This window comes from Rhincodon typus, chromosome 3 (genome assembly GCF_021869965.1).
Source record: "Rhincodon typus isolate 14 chromosome 3, sRhiTyp1.1, whole genome shotgun sequence".
In the NCBI taxonomy this organism is placed as follows: Eukaryota; Metazoa; Chordata; class Chondrichthyes; order Orectolobiformes; family Rhincodontidae; genus Rhincodon; species Rhincodon typus.
In genome coordinates, this window is record NC_063334.1 from 71716684 (window position 1) to 71740142 (window position 23459).

The window sequence follows — 23459 nt, forward strand, 5'->3', positions numbered from 1 at the left end:
GATGAAGGGTCTAGGCCCGAAACGTCAGCCTTTCTGCTCCTATGGTGCTGCTTGGCCTGCTGTGTTCATCCAGCTCTGCACCTTGTTGTCTCGGATTCTCCAGCATCTACAGTTCCTACTATCTCTAGCCACATGGATACTGTGACGACAAGAGCAGGTCAGATGCTAGGAATTCTGCAACAAGTAACTTACCTCCTGGCTCCCCAAAGTCTGACCACTACCTACAAGGCACAAGTCAGATGTGTGATGGAATACTCTCCATTCGTCTGGATAGGTGCAGCTCCAACAACAATACTCAAGAAACTTGACACCATCCATGACAAAAAAAGACCCACTTGATTGGCACCACATCCACAAACATTCACTCCCTCTATTACTGATGTTCAGTAGCAGTCGTGCGTACCATTCACTTTCAGCTGCAGACTTTAAGTTTTCTTTTCTTCCCTAAGCTGTAAAGATTTCTGATTCACTGTAATGATTTAGGGCTGACTGACTTTCTTACATTTTGCCACGTTCCTTGCCGTAGGTTTTTTCCTCCACACTCTGACAGCTTGCACAGGATTACTCTGTCTCCCCAGTTCACTGCCTAAGTGAGCCTTGAAGTTCATTTCCTGTTGATTCCTCTCACCACTAGGTTTTTCTGAGTTTGGATTGCTAAACTGGCCTTGTCCTTTACCCATAGCATGATCTATTTGCTGGGCTGTAAATGTGACGTGGAGGTGCCGGTGTTGGACTGGGGTGGACAAGGTCAGAAATCACACGACACCAGGTTATAGTCCAACAGGTTTATTTGAAAACACAAGCTTTCAGAGTCTTACTGCTCCTCAGGTGTCAGTGAGAGAGGTAGTATCAGACACAGAATTTATAAGTAAAAGATCAAAGGGTCACACCACTGATGAGGATGTGTTAAACAAACCTAAGATGCTGTTAAATCTTTAATCAGTTAGAAGGTTTTAATTGATTAATATGTATATGTAATTCCCTGAATTCCTTTGAAATCACTATTCTGAGAGAACTAAAGGTTTTATCAGTGTAAAGAAGAGGTGACATTTTAGGTCAGACAATGCATGTTAGGTGTGAGGCTTTGTTTAGAGTTTGTTTGTGTTTTGGTTTGGAGTCAGACTGGTTTTATTTCTAAAGTACAAATTTATAAAATGCCACATTGATTGTCTATAAATTGCGTGCTTTCTGAACAAAATAGAATATTACTGCAAATACAAATTCACCCCATAGATTGACACGTATATGTGTGTGTGTGTGTGAGTGACAGACGGGGGGAAGTGGTGGAGAGAGATTGTGTGTGTGAGGGATAGACAGAGAGTGTGTGTGTGTCTGTGAGAGACAGAGAGGGGGGAGAGAGAGTGTGTGTGTGTGTGTGTGTGTGTGTATGTGTGTGTGTGTGTGAGGGAGAGAGAGAGTGTGTGTGTGTGTGTGGGGTACAGAGTGTGTAGAGAGTGTGTGTGTGTGTCTGTGTGTGGGATGGAGAGTGTGTGCATGTGTGTGTGATAGAAAGTGTGTGTGTGTATGTGATAGAAGGTAGGCATGTGTGTATGATAGAAAGTGTGTGGGTGTGTGCGTGAGGGATAGAGTGTGTGTGTGTGTAAGTGAGAGAAGGATAGAGAGAATGTGTGTTTGTGTGTGTGTGTGAGAGGGGGTTAGAGAGAGTGTGTGTGTGAGGGATATAGGGAGACTGTGTGTGTGCGTGTGTGTGTGTGTGTGTCTGTGACAGAGAGAGGGAGAGAGAGGGATAGAGAGAGTGTGTGTGTGTGTGTGTATGTATGTGTGTGTGTGTCTGTGAGAGAGACGGGGAGAAAGCAAGAGTGTGTGTGAGGGATAGAGAGAGAGAGAGAGAGATAGAATGTATGTGTATGTGTGTGAGGGATAGACAGAGTGTGTGTGTGTGTGTGTGAGAGAGAGAGAGAGAGAGTGTGTGGGGGGGTTAGAGAGAGTGTGTATGTGAGGAATTTAGAGAGACTGTATGTGTCTGTGTGTCTGTGAGACAGAGAGGGGAGAAAGAGAGTGTATATGTGTGTGTGTGAGGGATAGAGAGTGTGTGTGGGATAGAGAAAGAGTGTGAGTGTGTGTGTGTGTGTTGGGGGGGCACATAGACAGTGTGTGTGTAGGGGAGAGAGAGAGTGTGTGTGTGGGGGAGGGATAGAGAGAGAGTGTGTGTGTGTGGGATAGAGAGCGCGTGTGCATGCGTGAGTGAGAGAGAGTATCGTGTGTGTGTGTGTGTGTGTGGGTGTGAGAGAGAGAGAGAGGGATAGAGAGAGAGAGAGTGTGAGTGAGAGAGAGTGTTGTATGTGTGTGTGTGTGTGTGAGAGAGAGAGAGAGGAATAGAGAGAGAGAGAGAGAGACTGTGTGTGTGTGTGTGAGAGAGAGAGAGGGGCATAGAGAGAATGTGTGTGTGAGAGAGAGAGGGTAGAGAAAGAATGTGTGTGTGTGTGTGATAGAGAGTGTGTGTGTTTGAGGGATAGAGAGAGTGTGTGTGTGAGAGGGATAGAAAGTGTGTGTGTGTGTGAGAGAGGGATAGAGAGAGAGTGTGTGTGTGTGTGTGTGAGAGAGGGATAGAGAGAGAGTGTGTGTGTGTGAGAGTGAGAGGGATAGAGAGTGTGTGAGTGAGAGGGATAGACTGTGTGTGTGTGTGTGTGTGTGTGTGTGTGGGTGTGAGGGATAGAGAGTGTGTGAGTGAGAGGGATAGACTGTGTGTGTGTGTGTGTGTGTGTGTGTATGTGTGTGTGTGTGTATGTGTACACAAGGTTAGGCTCATTCTGCCCCTTATCTCCACCTCTGTGAAGTTACTGCTGCTACCATGTAATATGATCAGGTCTACGCTCAGCTAAATGAACATTGACACACTTTATTAAATATATCTATACACAAGCAATTCTAAGAAAGGACATTGCCAAGAACCTTACAGACTCCAGCTCCAATACCATGTTGTCTGATGTCTCCATGATAGCTCATGAACTGACATGATCATCAGTTATTCCTAGAGTAAAGGTATAAATAACCTGTTATTCCACCAACAAAGGTCAGTTAATAGACCACTTCACTTTTTTATTCTGTATCTATGCCAAGAAACATAACATGGCCGGGTAGAGAGTAAAGATCCCTCATTTCTGCTTTAACAATGTATTTCAGCCAGAAAGTCAGATGATTATCACTTCTGCATAAGTATACTTAGTCACATTTCTCATGTGTATTATCCTTTAGGCCTCTGACAAGATTGTCAAATTAATTCAAACAGTTTTAATGAGCAGTTTTGAGATTTGGGCCTGTATCGGTAAAGAATGGATCTGACGACTCAAATTTAATTGACAAAGGACTCAGATAATGAGCAGAGATAAGATGAGGCACTTATGTATAATAAGAGGGGAATCAGGATTGAAGTAAACAGGATAGAGAGGAAATGTGTATAAATAATGCTTAAGAAATTTAGTGGGTGTGTGAATGGGTTTCTTCACAACAGTAACATCTACGGAATGAAGTGATCATAGAATCCCTACAGTGTGGAAACAGGCCATTCAGCCCGCACTGTCCCTCCCACCCAGACCCATTCCCTTGTAACCTGGCATTTCCCCATGTCTAATCCACACATCCCTAGACACTACAGGCAATTTAGTATAGCCAATCCACCTAACCTGCACGAGGAAACTGGAGCACCCAGAGAAAACACATGCAGACCCAGGGAGAATGTGCAAATTCCACACAGGCAGTCACCTTAGGGCAGAATTGAACCTGGGTCCCTGGTGTTGTGAGGCAGCAGTGCTAGCCACTGAGCCACCATGCCACTCTATCTTGATGTGGGTTAAATTTAAAACAAGACAAAATGGGCCAAGTAATTTCTTTGGAAACAGTTATTATAAAAAACTGATACTGAGTTAGTTTGATCATTGATTCAGCCTTTAAAACAACAAATAATTAATTTCCAACTTAAAGTAGTGATTAATAGAAAGAAGCCAGAGAATTAAAAGGAGAATCCCAGTTTGCAGACACTGCTTCTGCGTTTTAACTATACGTTTGGGATAGAGAAATGAAGCCTATCGCAGAAAATATTGCTAAAATTAATTTTCAAAGCTACTTTTTAAAATGTATAAAGAAACACTTTTTTTTAACCTTTTAGGAAGAAAGGTGCTCTTATTTCCATATAGACCACACTATTTACATCCATCACATTATTTGGATAAGGACACAGCTTGTACTATTGCACAGACTTCCCTCCATGTGGTTAGAGAAAACAAAATATTAGCACAAGGTGTGACTTACAGAAGAGTATGTGAAGGCAACGAACGGTGAGGTAGGCCTGATTAGGAGAACTGTACTCTACTTCATCCTACACAGAGATTCACAGTTCAGCTGAACGTTCAAATTTGGTTTCAGATATTCGATACGTTGGACATTCACAAAGCTTGAGCTCAATGCAAAAACGAGACAAGATTTTAATGTTTGCTTCATGAGTCTCCAGAATCACTCCTACACTCTCCTTCTCACGATGGACCACTACAAAGCACAAACTGTTATTCACTAGCACTCTGCTGGGTTGCCCAAGATCAGAAACAGATGTTGATTGAAACTGACAAAAATTAGACCCAGGGTCATTCCTTCCCTCATCAAATGGAGCAGCCTAACATTGGCAAAATGTTCATCTTTAAACTCCCAAAGAAAGTTCTTACAATATTTTGAAAATTTTGAATTGTGGTGAATATCTGTGCTAATGTTCATATTTTACAGACCAAGAATGACTATTAGGATCAAATGTGCTTGGTCTAATCTACTGACTGATTCCATCCCTGTGAACCAATAATTCTACATGCTCACCCACTACCCCTACCAATCTATATGTTTTCCTCTCACCCTCTGACACCCTACCCTCCTCAACTTGAAAAGGGGAAAACACCAGTTCTGTTTTTTCTCTGCTTAAAGCTTCCTTCTACTCCCTCATTGCTGACCAAGATAGCCACAGATTTTTAATATTTTTCCTATGAATAATTTACTCCAAGGTTCCACATAATGAGGTGAATCAGTTTCCTAGAAACTCATCTAATGCTGTGATTTTTTTTAACTGGAACTGTCAATAGCTATTGTGTTGCACTAAGATAAAAGTCAGACGGGCCTGACACTGACACCTATTATTTATGCAAACTTTGTCAGATTTACATCATCCAAAGGCTAGGATGATTTGCTTTTACTGCAGCTGCCATTCTATAGGCATACGTGGATCTTGGAAAACATATTTTCCGATTGCGCAAGTCCCCACACGCTAGAGTGGTCAGTCATGTGGAGTGGTACCCATCATGCTAAAGCATTAGGTGACAGGCTAGTGACCTATTCCAGGAAAAAATCTATGGAAACATGTAAGATCATGCTCTTGACTACATGAATGTTTTTTTTATGAATAAAGTATATTTTAACATTAAAAAAAAACTGGAGAAGAGGAAGGATGAAGATTGTTATTAAAGTTTCTCTTTGCCCTGCCACTCTCCTCTCTTCTGCTGTCTCAAACCAAATAATGACACAAAGACCCTAATCTTAAGGGTCCCATGAATGAATGATGCTGTAATTTAGACTCATACTTGCCTGTTTAATGGTACTGTTATTTGTTGAGCAGGTAGCTGGAAGTGGGAGCTGGTACAGTGCAGTGTCCTCTACAGGGCACCTGAAACCTGAGCGAACAGGACAAGCAGCTGTCCAATCAGATTGAAGGATTGTGAAATGAACCAGACAGCCTGAACCAGGAAGTGCAATTTCAAATAACGAATTCAGTGGCCAAGTCAGACACAGGAAGGAAAATAGTGAGGAAAAGAAACATTGTATTAAGAGAATGAGGAGAAAATAGACAAAAAATATATTAAAAAAATAATTTACAGTCTGAAAGCTTATCAAAAATGAGAAGAAATGAGATTATATTTAATATTAGTCCCAGATTGCTTATTAATAATTAACACATAGCACGAAATTATCAACAATATGTTTTGACTGAACTGTATTTCTGGCTAATTTATTTCATATTGTCCATGCAAGTACGTAATTTTCTTGCTATTTAATTCATTTCATTAGTAAATCAGACAGATGCTTTGTTATGATGCTTAACTGACATTTCTGACTGCAACTTTGGTTTGTTCACTTGTACCCTGCATTTACCCTTGCCAGATGTTGCTGTGCAATTTGGGCATACATAATGATAAGAGCCATTAGCATCATCTTTACTTGACAGGAATTTCTGGGCTAAAGTGATTTGGCCACCGATTTAGAACAATCTTCACCTTTGTGCTTTAATCGAGAGTGATGCTGTGGGAGAACACTGCACTGAATTATTTATCACCACTACATATCTTCATTCCACAGGAGATTAAATTTGGTCTTTGATTCACTGATTCAAAATGAATTTGATCTCATTCAATGTTAGTGTTCCAGCTTGTCCCTAAGACTACATTCATGATCTGAATCACAATAATGCTTTAATTAAGAAGAGTCAACGTTTGTAGAGACTAAAATCAGTCTGTGGCTGCATGCCTTGCTGCAATTTATTCAGGTTGTTTCATAACTACAAGCATGTAGAGTACTTTTACTACACAGTACAATGATGTTAATGTAGGCCATCTCATCAGTACTTTTAAGTCTGGGACTATTCCAGATTCAACGGTTCTCCATCCATGATGGAAAGAGGCCACAATTATCAAGGGAGAAAATTAAAAACCTTTCCATTTTGGAACTACACCAGTTACCTTGTGGAACTGTGGAGATAAGTAACATTATTATGACAAGGACAGGTTAGAATGCATCGTGTCAGAGAGGAATGTTTTGGGACTTTGCTTTATTGTACAGAATTAGCTTTTTCCAAGACTTCTATCGAAACATCTCTTCCCTAAATAAAAACCAGAAGAACTGTGGATGCTCTAAATCAGGAACAAAAACAAAGTTGCTGGAAAAGCTCAGCAGGTCTGGAAGCATCTGTGGAGGAGAAAACAGAGTTAACGTTTCGGGTCCTCAGTTCTGAGGAAGAGTCACCGAACCCGAAATGTTAACTCTGTTTTCTCCTCCACAGATGCTGCCAGACCTGCTGAGCTTTTCCAGCAACTTTGTTTTTGATCTCTTCCTTAAAGTTCTCTCCATCAAAGTGGAAATAGAGTATCAAACAGATACTTTCTTAAAAGGTTTGGCAGAGCAGTGAATTAGACACTTTGGGCTAAGCTTTCCCAGTCCCTGAATGATGTGGGCAATGCTGAGTCAATTGGGAAAATATAGTGAGATTGACAATGTCGAGAAAAAATGTTTCGATTTTTATACCCAAAGTCTGAATGGTGGGAGAGAATCTCACTAGTGAGTGATGAGAAGCTGACTTCTATATATTTACATCAATATCATAAATGCAGTGTGTTCCAACAGCTCATGTGCTAACACACTGTATGTACTTCAACCATATCGCCATGTCTGAAGGTCGGGGGGGATTGCCCCCAGTTACGTCAGTGGAGACTATCATGAGAGACTACCATGGTAAAAATAGTCAAGGGCATTGCCCAATATTAGTCCAGAAGCTTGTACCCAGTTGGTTGGGCCCTGGGGCAGTCAGGGTCAGTGGTTCGTTGCAGTCCGGGGAGTGGACCATGATCAGTCCTGCAACCAGATAGGGGATTAGGGGGAAGTAAGTTGTGAGCTGCACAGAGATCAGTCAGGGGACTGGTCACTCATCAGTTGTCTTCCCAAGTTGGTCAATGATCAGTTCTGGTCTATCACAAGATGTTATGCTGAATGTTAGGAAAAGGGTAGCACTCCCTTTGACAGAGTTCTAACAGGGTATGGGACAAGGACAGATAGCCTGTATAATTTGATTCTTGTAGCTGACATTAGATTAGACAGATGATGATGTAATTTGGTGGTATATTTACAAATTTCCAGTGAAATGCCATCTATGTGCCCTCAGGAGCCTTTCTTTTATGTTTCCTCCATGTACTGTGAAGGGCTATTCATGACTGGCAGTGTTTGACTTGTTGGATGGCTGGGCTTTAAATATGGTCCTGGTTGCAGAAATCCCAAAAGGTCCTGAAAGTGGCAAGTACGGCTACTGCTGGAATGGACACAATAACGTGAAGGTAGTGCTCTAGGGACATGGTTCATTCAAGATGATGTGAGCAGCAAAGAATTGCCTGAGAGAGCTCACTGGAGTTCACAGACAGAAGCCCTCCATGAAACACCCCCAAACTGACTCCTTTTTGGTACATTTCAGCCTCATCTTTGAGCTCCAAACTTTGAATCCATCCTAGACTATTTGAATAAGATTCTGTACAGGCTGCAATGGTTCTATATGAATTAAATTTGATCAGCTACGGTCCACTTCATACAGAGTGTGGACAACAGCACAAAAATGCTCTAATTTGGCGCTAAGTTGGTAACTTATTTCTGAGAAGGTAGTGAAATGCTGTTTTAGCTGATGTAGAAAAAAGAACAATGTCAGAACTGTACTGAAGCACATTGTGGAGATAGAGCAGATGGAACTACCTACAATCTAGCTGCACTGAGTATACTTGATACTTGTTGTGGGTGCTTCGATAACATTTTACCAGCACTAGCAGTTTCACCTTGATAAATTTTAAACCTACGTGAAAGGAGTTTTACTTAACCAATAATGTTTAACTCATGAAGTCAAATGTATTTATTGAGAGCAGAAATAGATTTGGCACTTAGGGAATAGAGTTTGGAGCATGGATTGAAAATGGATTTATTCTATCCAGTATTTAATTGGAGGAAATTTCTGGTCATCCATTATGGAATATTGGCTACATAGACGATAAGCAATAAGATTAAAAGCTAACTTAATATAATTTTACGCAATTAAAAATATAGCAGGACATTACATACGTGTGAAGATGAATGTTTATTAATAAGTTTAATTAAAACAGAATGATATTTTTAAAATATGACTATCAACCGTTATAAAATTCAGCATAAACTAATTTTCATGATGATTCACTAAGGCTTAATATGTTAATAATAGATAATAAGGAAATAAAGTCAGTTTAAATTCCACATTAATATCATTTTACATGATTTAATAAGCTCATTAATATCATTTAGCTCATTTAGCAAGTCAGCTGTTGAAACGCATAGCCATTGTCAGCAACCTCTTGGTTGGAGCACACCTGAAAGTTTTAACAGAGGGGTTATACTTTCTTTCAATATTCTATTTCCCAAAATGTATCACTGTGTAGTGAACTGCATCTCACACCTATAAGATCACTCAGTTAAACTGTGTATGGACTTCAATCCCTACATTTTTACCCCTATATTGTGATGATCCAATTTGGTATTATCAACAAGTTGAATATCTTTATACACATACCCACCTCATTTTCAAGAAGCCAGTCCAGCAGAACATCCTTCTTGTTTGGCTTGACACATACTGACGTAGAAATTCCTCCTAAACACAATCTAAGAACACTCACCCCATTCTGTCTTTCACAGTGCTTTTATCCCAGACTATATTCAGATAGTTAATGGACCCCATTATAACTATTCCATAGTGCTCACACCTCTCTGTAGTCACTAAAGCAGTTCGGTTCTGTACAGTAGCATAAGAAAGAACAAACAAACCTTGGACTTTGAATCTATCCAACAAACAAACCAAAGACATCTCTTATTTGTGCAATCAGGAAACCATCCTTTTCACAAGCTCCTTTTCATGGTTTTCTAGTGCATTCTTTTCTGCACTTCATCTAACATCAAATTCGAGCATACTCAAGAGCACCGACTTGCTATGTGTGAGTTATTTGGAATGAAGCTCTCTCATTTCCACCAGGGATGAAATCACAGCCTCAATTTTTAATTTCGTACACAGTAATGTGAGCGCAAATTGTGTTTGGATTTACAGATAATAGATTTATACAAACTAGCCAATCTCCTGTTGTGATCCACATGGTGAATCAAGATCAAGTGTGAAATCTTATTGTGAAATGAAGTCAGAGAAGGATGAAGGCTTACAGCCAGGCATGCAGATGTATACATTTTATACTTTAATTCTACATTTCTTATGTTCACATAGGGAAGGGAATTTGTTGATGTCAGTTTGCTAGTGTGTAAATTTGCCCTCCAACTAGTAGTGGTGATACAGCACCACCTTGAGATGGAGGATGCAATTACTGTGTGTCCTGATCCCAGGGAGGAAATTGCAAAATAAAATGACCTATTTCACAGAACAACCCACAATGAAAGAATTTGCAGCAAGATTTCAATTTTTGTTGTCTTTACTTTAAACGTAAATCAGAACCTGTGTAAATTAAATATGAATTAAAAAACAATGGCACTTCAGATAAAAATTTATCTTTAAACAGTCCATACAACAGACTGGTCTTATACAGTCACAAGTATTCATATCACTCTGCACAGACTTGTGGTACTATGTACCTACATAGTTCCACAATATTACGGTATCACAGAATTTCTACAGTGCAGAAGGATTCTTGTGTCCATATTGGCTCACAAAAAAGCATACTGCGTCCTGTTCTCCTGTCCTTTCCCCGTAACCATGCACATTGCTTCTGTTTACAGAATCACTTAATGACCTCTTGAATGTCTCAATTGAACCTGCTGCCACTACTTTTCCAGGAAAAGTCTAATTACTTATCATGTGAAATGTTTTTCTTGCATTGCATTTACTTCTTTTGAAAATCGCTTTACGTCTATTTCTATTCCATAATTTTCTATCCCTTTATGAGCAGGAATAGTTTCACCCTTTCTGCTCTGTACAGATGTCTCATGGTTTTGAAACATTCTACTTAATCTCCTCTTAGCCTTCTCCTCCCTGTGGGAAACAGTCCCAGCTTTTCTAATCTATCCTCATAACCAATGGCTCCAGTTTATCTGGCTGAACTCTGCTTGTTCCCATTGAAGTCAACTTTGCACCTATTAATTATTCTAATTCTGGATTGTCCATTTTCTTTTTCCACTGTCATCCTGGTCCATATGATACAACAGTATCCTCTTGAATATCCTTTCCCACAGACTTGGCCCACCTCATTATCAAGAAGCCAGTCCAGCAGACCATCCTTTCTTGTTTGGCTTGACACATACTGACATAGAAATTCCTCCTGAAATCAATCTAAGAACACTCACCCCATTCTGTCCTTCACAGTGCTTTTATCCCAGACTATATTCAGATAGTTGATGGACCCTATTATAACTATTCCATAGTGCTCGCACCTCTCTGTAATTTTCATGCACATATTTTTCCCCTATGTCCTGCCCACTGGTTGGTTTTCTATAGACTACACCAAGCAATGTAATTACACTTTCTTGTTCCTTGTTTCTAGATGTATTGATACTTTTCTTCTTTTCCTAACTTTCCCAGCTTTTGTCACAGTTAGAACCGCTGCCTCATAGTGCTTTGAACCTCGGTTTGATTCCATCTCAGGTGACTGTGTGGAGTTTGCACATTCTCCCCATTCTGAGTGGGTTTCCTGTGGGTGTTGTGGTTTCCTCCCACAGCCCAAAGCTGTGCAGGTTAGGTGGATTGGCCATGCTAACTTGCCCTGTGGTATCAAGGGATATGCAGGTTAGATGGATTAGCGATAGGAAAAGCAGGGTTATAGGGTAGAGTGGATGGGATGCTTTTCAGAGAGGCGGTGTGAATGTGATGGGCTGAATGGCCTATTTCCACATTGTAGAGATTCTATGATCCCTGTACATCCTGTAACTAGGAACATCTAATCTGACTCTTCCTTTAGCCAGGCTCTTGTTATCAACACAACATAATAATTTTACAAAGTAATCTGCACCTGTAATTTACCAATGTTATTTACTACATTTCATATTACTTGCACCAACTTGTAGTGTAACCCTTATTTACAATGCTTTATTTTGTCCCTTACGTTGAGTCCTCTATTAATTTATTAATCTCTATTCTAATGCTAGTTGTCTCTCCCAGTATTTTGTGTGCTCTGATATTATTCACTTATATTCTCTCCTGGTTCTCACAACTCTGTTATGTTAGATTAAACCCTCCCCAAAAGCATTATCTAAACTTCCTGCAAGGAAATCTGTCACACCTCTTGTTCAGTTGCAATTAATCTGACTTGTGTAGGTGCCATTAGCCCTAGAGCCAGTCCCAGGGTGCCAGGATTTTGATGTCTTCCCTCCCACATCATCTTTTTCAGCCATACATTCATCTGCCTTATTCTCCTATTTCTGTCCTCATATATATGGCACTGGGAGTAATCTGGAGGTTACAACATTTGAGACCCTGCTTGCTCATTTTCTCCTTAGCTCCCTTAATTCTGTGTGCAGGGCCCCATCTCCCTTCCTATGTATATCATTGACACCAATATGAACCATGAGGTCTGGCTGATTATGGTCTTTCAGGAGAATATCCTACAGCCACTCTGTGACATTCTTGACTCCCTAAATCATGTCAAGTATGATAAGTTACATTGAAATGAGTAAGTAAGAAGTTGAAATGGTAAAAAAAAATGTTGACAGGAAGCATACACATTTATTTTGTAAGTTTAGCATTGTATAAAGTAAGGTTTCCCATATTGTTGGTGATAACCCCTAGTAGGGATTGTGGGATGAGATTTTGGGCATACAGGCAGCAATGCGATCATGGACTAAGTTTTGCTAAAATCTTGGACTGAGTTCACATTAAAGTTTGTGTTCTTTTTCTGGCAGTGGGTGTTATTTAATCAACTGTTCTCAGAGGCCTGATTGCTGCTACAACTCCAGTCTGTAAAATAAAAGGTGGGTCTTCATTTATTCAGGGCAATCCCAATAGTTTGCAAGTCCACTCTCAATTTTCATTCTGGGATTCACATGCAATCTGTGGCATAACGATGGAGTCACAATAGGAAAATGTTGGCGAAGCATTGGTATAGGGTGTGTCAGAGAATGTGGTCTCCCTTAACAACTGATTTAGAACTGATTTAAAACCTTTAAAAATAGTCTGACATTTATATAGCTTCTTTTGTACTTTAGGATATCGCAGTCAATGAAGTACCCTATAGGCAGAATGTTAAAGTTGCTGTGCTGGTAGCTCTTCAAGTCGGGGGTTGAGGGTGGTATTCCCATATAATTTCCTAGGTAGCCTACCCACTACTCTTCCAGACACCCTTGACCTGTCTACAATAACCCCAGCAGTCTGCAGTTTGTCCAATGGCTGCTTTCACTTATTGAGAACAAATCGATAACTGCATTAAGTGTGATGATTAATGGGGCTTTTAGACTGGAGTTGATCTCTATGGAGATAGTTATTGCCAAGTCAGGATGTAGTTTAAATGCAATTTGTGCCATTTGGAAATGGAATTCAGAAGCTGAATGTCAAAATGTAGCACATTATTGATTAAATAAGAATCATTTTTCAAAATATTTATGCCATCGGTTCACTTTTTGAAGATCCAGTAAAAGTTCAGTGAGGGATATTGATTTTCACATTTTTAATTTATATTCAAGAGCTGCATTAGCATTTTTTTCAGAGTCTAAATTATAAATTATATGCTCCTATGGGTTATTTGCATAATTGAAACACATGATAACATGTAAATCATTGCTGCAAGAATATTAAAGTACCAGACAATATTTATCAGTCAACTAACATCACCAAAGTAGGCTTTCTGGTCATTATCCTCTGACTGCTCATGGGGGCATACTCTTGGCAAATTGGTTGCTGTATTTCCTATATCCCAGCAGAGTTTGAACTTAAAAAGACAACTTTTAAATTTGCCATTGTACCATAATAGTTCATATCAATGCCAGAAATAGCATCCTATGTAACCGTGAAAAGGTTGACTACACCATTCCCTTTCTTCCTCATTGCTCAGCTGAGTTGAAATGCTCTAACTTGGTTCCATCCTTACTTATCCAATCATAATCATTGTACCACAGCAGTGGCTTCTCTTTCTGCTTCCATACCATTTCCTCTGGTCTCCAAAAATCATTCTCGACACCCTCCTGTTTCTATCTACATCTGCCTTTTGAAGTCATCATTCAAAAGCATAGCGTTAATTTCCACATGTACACTGATGATAACCAGCACTAACTGACTGCCACCACTCCCTGCACTTGTTTAATTCTGGCCTCGATTTTAATCATCATTAGTGTTAGTGTTAGTGATGTCTACTGCCCAGGTCCTAATATCTTTGTATCTCCACCTCATTTTCTTCCTGTAAGACTCTCGTTAAACCTTATCTCTTTGATGAAGCTTTTGGTCATCTGTGTGGCTTAATGTCATATTTTGGTTTGTAAAGCACCAGGAGACATTTTATTATGCTAAGGGATGTCCTGAGGTCAAAGAGTGACTATATACGTGCAAATTATTTCTTCTACTGTAAAGGCTGTGGATCTGCGATATTGTTGGTGTCAATTGCATCAAATCTGAAAAGTAATTGTGTTCAGTACATCAATAAACTGCAGTTGAATAGTTAATATTTTGGGTGATGCAATAACAGGAAATTTCAGGAACTCCTCTCCATTCCCCTCATGAGTTAATGTAACAGCATTTTTGGAGTAAGTTGTTGCTGGGGATTCTTCCAAGAATTCAGATTTTCTGAGAAAAACACAAGATTGTGGCACCATTCCTACATTGATTTTGGTTTTATTAATGTGATGATAACCTGGCAGCTACTTAATCTCCACCTAAGAAATGGACAACCACTAGGTCACTATATATGAGGAAGCCAGGCTTAAGTATGCTTTACAAATGTACATAAATAAAACATTCTGAACTGTAACACACATGCATTTGTATGATGATTCCCTATGGCATAATATGTAAGAAAATAAGATACACAGAAGATTAAGCACTTTAAGTTCCATTGTGATGGCCCAATTTTGTGGACAGTGAAAGATCCATTCAGCATTCACACTGCTTAATTTCTGTGAGTTTTTACATTACACATTGTGGCAAACAGGACAGCAACCTCTGCAGAGGATCTAGGCTCTAGACTGTATAAAATGGATCAGGCTGATTATGAAGCTATACTTATCCTGCTGCAGGAGGTCTTGAGAGGCAGTGGTTAGCATTCATTGCATCTGCTCCAGGAGCTCCCGGTTTGAGTCCACTTGAGGACTTTCTGACCAAGAAAGGTGTATTCCTGACACAAGCAACAGATTGAATATCAACCTGCAAATCCTCCCAACATACACCAATGACAGATGATAAAAGAGGGAGAGATTCCTTGTCAGCTACATGAGGTTGGAGGCTCTATTGTCACTATCCAGAGCCCCAGACTACGCATGCATGTAAAAATGTATGTTGCCATGGCAACACAGACTCCTGAATGACGTGTGATACACCATTTATGCTGATTCTATGTTGATGGATGAATATCTTCCTTGTAGGATTCTCAGAATAGTGACTAAGTGTGAGAAGTTGCTTCTCCTCAGTTCATTGGAGTGCAGCCAATCAGCTTTACGTGCTTCCTGGCCCCCATGATGGGCATGTTTTTGCAGGGGAAGAATGGAAACCTGCCTGCCATTTTTAACAGCTAACTGAGTTTGTCATCAAGTTGATTGACCTGAATATTGTGCTGCCCGTGCTTTAATGCATTTGATGTGGCAGGCATACGGGAGTGGGCAGGCTGCTGTTTTGAAAAAGTCAGGAAGGAAAGGGGATGCCCGTCTGGGGAGATCCCTGTGTACATTGGGGATACCCCTCGCAAGATTTTACCTCCACATTTTTTTCCTCCCAGTAAGACTTCCACCTGCTCTCTTCTCCCCAAAAACCCAACCTCAACCGCTCCCAGACTACCTGAGCCTTCACTGCCTTAAAAGCAAAGCACTTACCCAATTCTAAGAATAATCCAAGTTCTGTGTGGGCCTGCTTGCAGTCCCGGCAGTGCCCACTACCAAGGTGTGGCGCTGCTGGGAGCGTCAGAATTACCGGCCAATCAGATTGACTGGCAGCTCTTGAGGCAGGAACAGCCTCCCACTCAGGGACAGAAGTTCCAGGTTTAGCCTGTGGCTTGGAAGTACAGATCAGTCAGAAAAACTGGATGAGCAGAATTGCTGTCTATGGTTGATAGTTGGAAAACAAAGTTATTTCAAATTCTTCCAATGTTTTAATCGGTACATTGACCACACGATGTAGACCACATGATTGGCTGCACTCCAATGAACTGAGGAGAAGAAAATTCTCACACTTGGTCACTATTCTGAGAATCCTGCAAGGAAGATATTCATCCATCAACATAGAATCAGCATAAATGGTGTACCACAGGTCATTCAGGAGTCTGTGTTGCCATAGCAACATACACAATCTGGCTGTGTGGTGGTCTTCTTTTAGCCACATCAGCTGCAAACTGATTCCATGCAGTAGAGTGGGGGTGAGGTGTAGCAAGAAATACAATGGCTCCCCCGCATAGAACATCTGAAACCAGGCAACTCACTAAAAACCCAGGGTCAAACATGAATAAATCAGTAGTACATCATGTGGTCAATGTACCCGTTAAAACATTGGAAGAATCTGAATTAACTTTGTTTTCCAATTATCAATCATAGAGAGTAATTTCTGCTCATCCAGTTGTTCAGACAGATCTGTACTTCCAAACAATAGGTGTCTTTAGTTGAATTTCTTGTTAAACCTTTCATTTAATTATGCATTTTGGATCTTTCTGCTTTAGAAATTACTTTTTGAATGTAACATTAACACAAGCACTTACATGAGCTGCTTAAGAACTTTAATATTGAAATGGTTTAAGAACCTTTAATCATCTTCAATGAAAACATGGAACTACATAGCTTCTTGTTTAATGAAACTCCTAATTGGAAGTCATTATTAATAATGGGGGCTGGATAATGGATTTATTGACTCTGTCTATGTTTGCAGTCTGTGCAATTCTGAGGGTTGTCCTATGTTCCAGTTCCAGATGCGCCAGTTATCGACCTGACACAAAGCCGGTTGTATGATGAGGGAACCATCAGCTGGCAACAACCCAGTGGCACTCCTCCTGTTGACCACTACAAGCTTGAATATAGGAGACTCGACCAAGATGGAGACTGTGCCTGGGAGTCCACTGAAGATGTGTGTGGCACAAGTAAAGTCATCTCAAATCTTGACACCAATACGAGCTACATCTTCAGAGTGAAGGGCTGCAAGAATTCCATCTACAGTGACTACAGCAAGCAGGTAGTTCTCCATACACCGCCTGCTCCAGGTAATCCCTTTGGAAGAACAAGAGTTATACTGTGTTGTAATTAAAGTTAATCCTTTTCAAGTAGTAAATAACCACTACTAAAACTGGCTGATCAGGCTGGAAGTACCCAGAGGAGCATAATTTGAGTGACAAACAATCCTCAGTGGTTTAGAATTTTCTTGACAGTGGAACCAGAAACTTTGTGCTTTGCATATTACCTCAGGATTTTTTTAAAGTCACACTGATGTTCTTTTAATTATGGGTTAGCTAATGTAATGAAGTAAAGTATAGATGTTTCTCTTTGTACCAAAAGAAAGCCAGTTAAAAGAAAATATGCACAAGAAATTACCTAGAATTTGCATTGTACTTATAAACAACTTTGAAGTAATAGTTTTGAAGATTTTGTATAAGGTTTTGGAATCAGAATGAGCAAATTTAATCTAAGGTATCCATTTTCCATCACTTGCTTTGCCCAGTGAAATAGGAACACATTTGTACAACAGGGTGAGCCTTTAGCTTAGAGGTGGCTTCTTGAATCAGAAGGTGAAGAAATTCAAGCTTCAATCCAGACAGTCTGGTAAATAGCTACTAGACTGTGGTCTGAAATACTGGTTGATATCCACTGGTTTACTTGTGCCTGGATTGATTGAGCACTGGTCCTGTGGAGGTGCTCCTGGCTCTGAGTCAGAAGGATTGGGTTTGGGCTTCACCCCACACAGAATTGAAGAGATTGTGAATGGGATTAGCATCCAATGTGGACACACATACTTCGTAACTGCAAAGAGGTAGGTCTCTCTTTTCTGCTTGATGCAGGGAAGAGCATCATGGGAGGAGGGGGTTGCAGATGTTGAAAATTAAGGGACCAGGAATTGGTTTTCAGAGGCCACTCACTTGGTTCCCCCACTTCTGTGAATCCGATTGACCCCAAATTGAAGCCATTTGAGACTCTGCCTTCTTAATCATGTCCCTCAGCTGAAGCATGGTGAACCTGAGGTTAAACTCACCACTAGCCAACTCTCAGTAATGAAGGAACAGTTTATGGTCCTCTGGGACTATGGTGACTTTCATTTAGAATCCCTACAGTGTAGACAGAGGCCATTTGGCCCATCACATCTGCACCAACCCTCTGAAGATCATCCCACCCAGACTCACACCAACCACCCCCCACCTCCTCTGTAACACTACATTCCCCATGGCTAATCCACCTAGCCTACACATCCCTGGACACTACAGGGCAATTTATCAGGGCCTATCCACCTGAGCTGCTCATCCTTGGACTGTGGGAGGAAACTGGAGCACCCAGCAGAAAGCCATTAGACATGGGGAGAGCATGCAAACTCTACAAAGACAGTCACCCAAGGCTGGAAATGGACCCATGCCCATGGTGCTGGGAGGCAGCAGTGCTATCCACTGAGACACCATGCCACCTAAACTTCACTTTCAGACTGAAGAGAAAATCTGTAAAGAAGTCAACACTGCTCCCCAGACTGTGACACAAGGGTCTCACATTACGAGATGTAAATTAGTTCCAACCCTTGGGCAGAAAACCACAGCTCTTTATTTTATGTTCTAATTCTGGACAATCTGTCATGAATTTTATGGGTGTGTTGTTGAAGTAATAAATCTTTTGTTGCCTGATACCAAGACATTTCATAATATTTTCATATGTACATTAAATATGTTTCCATTATGATTGAAAATTTTTACTCTGTATGCATTGAATTGTTTTTTATTTCCTATTTTAATTAATGAAGAAAATGAATAGATTTTGGATTCAGTACAATTCCAAAATTCTAGAATCTTTGTAAGTTAAATATTGCAACAGATGTTTTAGTGGTTGACTGAAAAAGTTCAACTCTAAGCATTGTAATTTACTAAGGATGGGCTTTTATGTCCCCTTCCCAAATTCCACTGAGGAATTTGTAAATGGAGAAGATGTAAAATTCTTTGTTTTCTTTTAAATCTTGCTACCACCCTGGATTTAATTTGCAGAGGTTGTGGTAAGTGAGGTCCATTTCCCCTCAATTGAAGCTCTTACGTGGCCACTTCCACCCAGTACAGGCCCTTTCTGGGTATCTTGTTGGAATGACTGTCTTGTGGGGCCCCTTTTGCCCAACTGGGGCATCCTACACATGTATCCTCATGCTCTGACCATTGCAGCACATTGCTCGACCCACATTGTTCCTCACCACCAAGGGACTGATTTCCTGGCCTCACTGAATTCCATGGAATTGATGCAGTCCTAGCAATGTCAACAAAACTCAATGTTGGGACTGAAGAGCAGCCAATTACTCACTGAGCTGGAACAAACACGAATGAAAGACACTCCCAGAGGCAATTTGCACTCTTTAATGTATTAACTAGCAGCAAGGCAACCATCAAGAATAGGGTTGTGCTCCTTGCCAGCTCTTTCATTGATAAGACAGGATATACCACCATTTGAAAAATAAGCTTTCCTTAATTATTAAAAACTAACTGACGTTCAGTTTTCGTTAATTTACAGGTAATTACAAGATTGTTGGGCCTCTTAGTTCTCAGAATTATTTAAATTTAGAAATGTATTAAATTAGAAAGAATCTCTTTATTTTTAGGCAAGACTTTAGAATCTGGTTGACAATACATAATTGGTAGATGCTTTATATCCGTTTTCCAATATTTTGCAATTGGTCAGTAAGAATGAACCCTAGTATCAAGTTCTTTTAAAATGATGCTAACTTGCATTAACAAGTTTGCTGATGTGTGTGTAGAATGGATTTAATCACACATGTTTAAAATGATCTTCAATTAATTGCCTCAACTCATGCTGTGTCCATGCAAGCAGCTTGTGTTTGTGATGAATCATCTTGACGATGAGTGAAGTCTATAGCAGTGGAATCCGAGGTTTGAACCTGAATTTTCAGCTACAGGTCTGATTTGACCCAGAGATGTGTTTTCAAAACACATATCCACTTTATTGCCTTTTTTGCACTGCCTCAGCCCAACCAGTGCTGAAAATCTTTATTACTTTTAGACATAACTAGATCATTGTTCTCCTCAGTGTCTCCCACCTTGCAACCTTTGTAAATCTGATTCTTTTCCAAAGCTTTGCTGCTATGTTCTGGTTCACACCTTGTCCCATTCATCCATCACCCCTGTGTTAACCAACCTACGTTCGTTCCTGGTGTTGCAGTGTCTTGGCTTTCAATTTTCATCTTGATTTCAAATCACTTCATGGTCTTATTCCTCATGCTACCTGCTTTCTGTGAAATCCTTCAGTGCTACAACTGTCCAATATACCCGTTGTCTAATTTTGGTCTCTTATACATCCCCCGATTTCATTGGGTTTAATTGATGATTGTTGCCTACTCATTTAAGACTACATTATTTTACCACTTGGAGTCCTTGAAAAGGCTTATATTGTGGAATTCGATCCGTAAGCTTCTCTACAACTGACTCTGTATACGACACTCCTAAGAAATTTAAGACATTGAGCGGAGTTGGTAACCTTGTGGTCTTGTCAATGGGCTAGTAATCCAGGGGACCAGGCTAATGTTCTGGTGACATTGGTTTGAATCCCAACGTGGCTGGTGGTGAAATTTGAATTCAATTAAAAAAGATTCTGGAATGAAAGCTAGCCTAATGGTGATTATGTAACTATTGTCGATTGTCATAAAAAACCCATTTGATTCATTAATGTTCTTCAGACAAACAAATCAGCCACCTTTATCTGCTCTGGCCCAAATGTGCCTCCAGATGCGCAGCCATGTGGCTGACTCTTAACTGCCCTTGGACTGATTAGGGGTAGGTGATACATGCTGGCCTAGCTGGTCCATAGGTAGACCCACAACGTGAGACTATTCTCCAACTGTCTTCAATTCACTTGCTTTGGCTCAAATCTAGAAACCTCCCTGTCTTTCAAGAATTATATATTTTAGAAATAGATTAACTGTTACTTGGAGATGAATAGATTAATCAGGGGTAGTCAGCATGGTTTTGATAAGGAAAAGGTTATGTTTTACTGACTTAATCGATTTTTACGAGAAAGTAACAAGGAGGTTAGTGCAGTGGATGTTGTCTACATGGATTTTAGTAAACTAATTGACAAGGTCCCCCATGGCAGACTGCTAAGAAAAATTAAAGCCCATGGGATGCAGGCAAAAGTGGAGTTGGATTTTAAATTGGGTTGTTGACAGGAGATAAAGGATAATGGTCATTAGACATTTATACAAATAGAAACCTGCTTCCAATAATGCCCTACAGGGCTCAGTTTTGGTCACTTGCTCTTTGTGGTATGTATTTAGATGTAGACTGAAATGTGAGATGCATGATTGGGAAACTTGCAGATGACACAAAAATTGGATGGGAGCCTGATGATGAAGAGGATAGATGTCGACTGCGGGAAGATATCAATAGTTTTGTTCAGTGGGCAGGAAAGTGGTAAATTGAACTCAATCTGGAGAAATGTGAAGTTTTGTGTTTATAGAGGGCAAACTAAGCAAGGGAATGCAGAATAAATGCAGGGGTATTGAGAGTGTTAGAGGAGGCGAGAGCTCTTGGAGTGCATGTCTACAGGTCCCTGAAGGAGGCAGGACAGGTAGATGAGTTGGTGAAGAAGGCACCTGGGATGCTTTCCTTCATTGTGTTTGGTGCTGGCTATAATAGCAGGGAAGTAATGCTGGAACTATATAAGACATTTGTCAGGCCACAGCTGGAATTTTGTTAACAATACTGGTTTACATGTTGTAGGAGGGGCATCATTTCTTTAGTGGGAGAATTACAAGAATATTTCCAGGACTGAAAATTACAAGTATGAGGAAAGATTAGCTCAGCTAGGCTTGCTTTTCTTAAAACATAAGAAGCTGAGGGTTAATTAATTGAGGTGTACAAATAATGAGGGGCTTGTTTAGAGTGGACAAAGAAAACCTGTTTCCCCTCTCGGAGAGGTCAGGTACTAGGGGAAGCAGGTTGAAGGTGATTGGTAAAAGTATTACTGAGGAAATGAGGAAAAGTTTCTTCACTGAGGGGTTGATTGCTGCCTGAAATTTGTTGCTTGGCTGGTGGTTGAGTTGAGAAACCTCAACCCATCTAAAAGGTACCAAATTTGTACTTGAAGCTCTGTAACCTGCAAGGCCATGGACTGGGTGTTGGAGTTGGATTCATCTAGATAGTGGCAGGAAGGCGCCCACAAGTGATAATTAATTAATTAAATACTTGGTGGCCAGGCAAAGAAATAGAACATGGGTCTTTCTACCTAGAAATTAATTTTGATGAAGGTGTGAAGAGGACAAGTTTCAGGTACTCTGGCCTCCACCCAAGCTAATTAAGCTGCCTTCCTGCTTTCAGGCCATTGCCTCTGAAAGCACAGGATTCCTGACCAAGAGTAGAGTTTACATTTTTTTTATTTGTTAATGGGATCATGTTGTCACTGGTTGGGCCAACATTTGTTGCCCATCCCTAATTGTTCAGGTGGCAGTTAAGAGGCAACCATATTGCTTTGGTTCTGGAGTCACATATTGGCCAGACAAGGTAAGGATGGAAAATTTCCTTTCCTAAAGGACATGAGTGAGCCAGATGGTTCTTCACAACAATTGACATGGTGGTCATTAGGCTAGTTTTTTATTCCAAATTTTTATTGAATTCAAATTTAGAAAATTGATAATCAAATTCACATTTGAATCCATGTCACCAGAGCATTAACCTGAGCTTCTGGATTGCAAATCCAACGACATTATTACTACTCCCTTATATAGTTCAACGTCCTGTTGTGAGCTCGTGTATCAGAAGTGTGAAATGGATTCTGAAAGATCGAGTTAAATGAGAGATAACCTACTCGCTCATTTACATGAAAATACTTGGATGTGTATTTGCATTAAATTGGCGCAGACCTTGTTTCCAGTTTCCACTTGCAGTATAAAATGTAATAATAATGTTGTCAGTGCCTGGTGGACTCAAGTTTTAGTTTCAATTTAGTACATCAAACAAAAGGGACTGTTTACAGACCAATGATGGCATTAGTAGAGTTGGTGATGGTGGGGGTATATGGTGTATAGGATAGCATTGGCCTTTCCAGTAGCATGCATTTGCAAATGAACAATGATGAAAAACCAGTAATCACTAGGTAATATAGTTTGTGAATTTTGCTGAAGAGTGAGATATGCTGTGTAGTTTTTCATCTTGCACGTATCAAGACGAATGCAAGAATGCCACATTCCAAATGATCAGAACAATTCATATCACAGGAGAAAATGATTGTTGATAATAAGATAACAAGGTGTAGAGCTGGATGAACACAGCAGGCCAGGCAGCATCAGAGGAGCAGGAAAGCTGACGTTTCAGGTCTGGACCCTTCTTCAGAAAAATGTC

General features: G+C 40.3%; 1 protein-coding gene across 1 annotated transcript in view; it reads left to right on the top strand.

Moving 5' to 3' along the window:
- trim36 (tripartite motif containing 36) overlaps nt 1-23459 on the top strand; it is a 108767-nt gene that overhangs the window by 74157 nt on the left and 11151 nt on the right. Inside the window, exon 8 of the mRNA XM_048594919.1 lies at nt 16845-17138. Coding sequence (XP_048450876.1) covers nt 16845-17138 — 294 coding nt within the window. The remainder of the gene's footprint in view (nt 1-16844; nt 17139-23459) is intronic.